The sequence below is a fragment of the Octopus bimaculoides genome, chromosome 28, assembly GCF_001194135.2.
Source record: "Octopus bimaculoides isolate UCB-OBI-ISO-001 chromosome 28, ASM119413v2, whole genome shotgun sequence".
NCBI lineage: Eukaryota > Metazoa > Mollusca > Cephalopoda > Octopoda > Octopodidae > Octopus > Octopus bimaculoides.
In genome coordinates, this window is record NC_069008.1 from 15,789,963 (window position 1) to 15,794,157 (window position 4,195).

General features: G+C 35.7%; 2 protein-coding genes across 4 annotated transcripts in view; one reads left to right on the forward strand and one right to left on the reverse strand.

The window, feature by feature from the left end:
• The window catches only part of LOC106884012 (zinc finger protein 253), a 28,912-nt gene that overhangs the window by 7,319 nt on the left and 17,398 nt on the right, over window positions 1-4,195 (forward strand). The window lies entirely within an intron of this gene.
• LOC106884014 (zinc finger protein 271-like) overlaps window positions 1,031-4,195 on the reverse strand; it is a 5,860-nt gene continuing 2,695 nt past the window's right edge. For all 3 annotated transcript variants that reach the window (XM_052977408.1, XM_052977407.1, XM_052977409.1), the window contains exon 2: window positions 1,031-2,756. In XM_052977408.1, coding sequence (XP_052833368.1) covers window positions 1,031-2,545 — 1,515 coding nt within the window. In that variant the 5' untranslated portion in view covers window positions 2,546-2,756. The remainder of the gene's footprint in view (window positions 2,757-4,195) is intronic.

Sequence of the window (4,195 nt, forward strand, 5' to 3'; positions counted from 1 at the left end):
GATTCAACATCCAGATGTCATTCTTCATCACTTCTGCCCATGTCTACTTAAATCTTCCATTACCACTGCTTTCTTTCACATGTATTTCACATCACTTCTTCACCCACCTCTCATCAGCCTCCATACACATTACATGTCCACACCAGTTGCTGTCTCTCACAAGACGTTTCGTTCCTCTCATACTCTGTCTCCCTTTTCATTTGTGCCTGCACACTTCCTTTCTGCTAACTTACATCCATCTGTTGCATTCACTGTGTCTCAATACCATGCATCATAACAGTTTGTGCACGAATATCTACAAGCTATTCTTTACTTAGACATAGGAGAATCCCAGGTTGTCAGCAGACCTAGCCATGGTTACATACAATATAGTGCTGGCAGGTTGTTATCACAGTAAATACATTTGTATATTATATAAGATAACATCTTTAAAGAAACACTTTTGACACACATTTATGTCTAATGAATTTTATTTGAATAAATTTTAAAAGGAGTCATGACTGACCAGGAATTATTTTATGATCTTTCTCCACAATGAATCTACTTGTGTGTAGTTAGGGTATTTCTTTGAAAAAATGATTTTCTACAGACTTCATACCGATATGGCTTTTCCCCTGTATGAATACGTTTGTGTGTAGTTACGACACTTTTTCCAAAGAATGATTTACCACAGATATCACATTGAAATGACTTCTCTCCAGTATGAATATGATTGTGTATTGTTAAGCCACTATTACTGGAGAATGATTTACCACAAGTATCACAGTGAAATGGCTTCTCTCCAGTGTGAGTACGTCTGTGGATAACTGACGCAGATTTCTGCGAGTGTGATTTACCACAGATATCACAATGATAGCGCATCTCACCTCCTGTATGAATATGTTTGTGAGAAGTTAATACACTACGTACACAAAATGATCTACCACAGAAATCAGTGATAAGGCTTCACATCTGTATGAATACATTTGCATTTAGTGAAGTTGTACCTTCTCGAGAATGAATTACCACAGATATCACAATGATAGTGCATCTAACATGTATGAATGTTTTTGTGAATAATTACATGATGTGACTGAGAGAATGATTTACCACATATATCACACTGATATGGTTTCTCTCCTGTGTGAATACGTTTGTGGATAACTAAAGAAGATTTCTGAGAGAATGGTTTACCACAGATATCACAGTGATATGGTTTCTCTCCTGTGTGAATACGTTTGTGGATAACTAAGGAAGATTTCTTAGGGAATGATTTACCACAGATATCACACTGATGAAGCATCTCACCTGTATGGATACGTTTGTGAAAAGTTAATGCACTACGTACACAGAATGATTTACTACAAATATCACAGTTATATGGTTTCTCTCCTGTATGAGTGAGTTTGTGTTTAGTTAAGTCGCCACTTCCAGAGAATGATTTACCACAAACATTACAACGATATGGTTTCTCTCCTGTATGAATACGTCTGTGGACAACTAAACCAGATTTTTGAGAGAATGATTTACCACAGATATCACAGTGATATGGTTTCTCTCCTGTATGAACACGTTTGTGAGATATTAATTGACGAATTTCAGAGAAAGATTTGCCACAGATATCACAATCATGTGGCTTCTCTCCTGTATGAATACGTTTGTGCCTAATTAAACGATAATGTCCTGGGAAAGTTTTACCACAGGTATCACAAAGATATTGTCTTTTTCTCCTGTGTGTAATTTTGTGATGATTTAATTCACATGTTTGAAAGAATGATTTACCACAAACATCACAATGACATGGCTTGTCATTTGCAAGCTTTTTTTGGTGATTAGCTAAAGTATTAGCCTGAGAGAATGATTTGCCACAGATATCACAATGATATGGCTTCTCACCTGAATGGATATGTTTATGTACAGATAAGTGATGAATACGAGAGAATGATTTGCCACAAACATCACACTGATGTGGCCTCTCTCCTGTATGAGTGAGTTTGTGAACAGCTAAGTTAGAACTTTCATTGAATGATTTACCACATATTTCACAGTGATAAGGTTTTTCTCCATTATGAATACGTTTGTGAGCCTTTAACTTATGTTTTCCAATGAAGGATTTGCCACAGATATCACAGTGAAATGGTTTCTCTCCTGTATGAATGCGTTTATGCATAGTAACTTGGTTGCCTTGTGAAAAGGATTTACCACAGATATCACAACGATACGGTTTTTCTCCTGTGTGAGTGCGTTTGTGAGCCTTTAGGTCACCACTTTGTGCAAAAGATTTACCACAGATATCACAGCTGTAAGGCCTCTCTCCTGTGTGAATACGTTTGTGTACAGTTAAGTTATGTTTCAACAAGAATAAATTACCACAGATATCACAGTGATATGGCTTTTCTCCTGAATGACTTTTCTTGTGAATAGTTAGGTCACGTTTTTTCTGGAATGTCTTTTTACAAATATCACATTGATATGAAGTTTTACCCTTCTTTTTCGACATCTTATCAAGTAAATCACTCTCTTTGCTTTGTTTCTTCACATTTAATGCAGCACAAACATCAGACATTTTCCATAAACTTCCTTTCTTTCTTATGATTTCCTTTCCATTTTTATATTGTATTTCTAACAAATATCCTCATCCTCTGGAAATATTTCATGGCAATTCCACCAGACGTTTATCTGAATCTAGTTTTATGTTTTTTGTATAATACGTTCCTTTATTCTTTAAACCATCATCTCAAGTTAAAAAGCCTCTGCTGTCAATATCATCAGACAATCTGAAATGACAGAGAAACGACACTATAAGCTTTACGAGATAATTAATTAAACAGCAGACATTTAACAGTGGAAATTTTACAATTCTTTACTGATAAACTGCAGACATAACACCTGATTGTTTTCAAATTAAATCAAAGAAACTTGTGCAAAGATCTACATTTTCACAGACAACAGCTACACCTTCAGATTGTGTAACATTATATATACTAGTGGGACCCATGGAAATTTCACAATGTAAGTCAGCACCTTTGAAAACATTATGTTAATATTCAAACTGCAAGCAAGACACTGACCGAACAGAATCATTAGCATAATGAGCAAAATGCTTAGCTGAATTTCATTTGTCTCTGCATTCTTAGTTCAAATTCCACCAGGGGTGACTTTGCCTCTTCAGGGTTGATAAAATAAGTACCAGTTGATCACTGGTATCATTGCAGTTGACTAACCCTGTCCCTGGAAATTGCTGGCCTTGTGCCAACATTTGAAGCAATCAAAATTATATGTTCATTGTTTACAATCTTTATTACATATTTACAAAGTAAATATAAATGTTAATATATTAATTCAAATAGCGCTAACTAGTAAATATTTATTTAATAACGAACCATGTAATCCACTCGTGAAAACAAACTTGTGTAAAATGTTGGGGATGGGGGCGTGAAATTTCTAAGGTCCCCTGGGCAAAAAAAAAAAAAAGGGTTTTGTGTCATATGAGGCCAGCGTAATTCATTCGACCTAAAGGAAAAACAAAAAAAAAACCCTTTTTCCAATAATTCCTGGAAGTGTGGGTGGGGTGGATGGTAGTGAAATTTCCGAACCACAAAAAAAAGTTGTTTTCTGGCCGTAATTCATTCAACGGGGAAAAAAAAAAAAAAAATTGTTTCCAATGATTTTGGGATGGAGTGGTGGTAGCGATTCTCCTCCCACTTCTTTTCCGAACAAAAATAAGGAGTTTGCGACACATTAGATCAGGGTACTTGATTTCACGCAAAAAAATCCGTGGTTTTATTTTCATAGTGAAACGGGTGCGGGTGTACTTACCAAAATTTACCTTTTAGGGGAGGGGCTAGTCGATTATATGGACCCCAGAGTTTCACTGGTACTTAATTCATCGACCCACGCCAAAGGATGAAAATGGCAAAGTCGACCTCGGCGGAATTTGAACTCAGAACGTAGCGATGGGCGAAAGCCCATTTAGGCATAACTTTCAGAAAAATGAATATTTTTTAATGAAATTTTCTATGCATATTGTATTTATTATTTCCGGTGAAAGTGTTTTGGAATGGGGGTGAGGGACAATTTTCGGAAATTCCAACAGAGTCCACTTAAATTCTTCTTAACTTCCATGAAAATTAATATTTTTTCGTGAAATTTTCTACAAATATACCTTGATGTATGTACATTTCGAGCATATAGGAATTTTGAAGGAAACAACTGC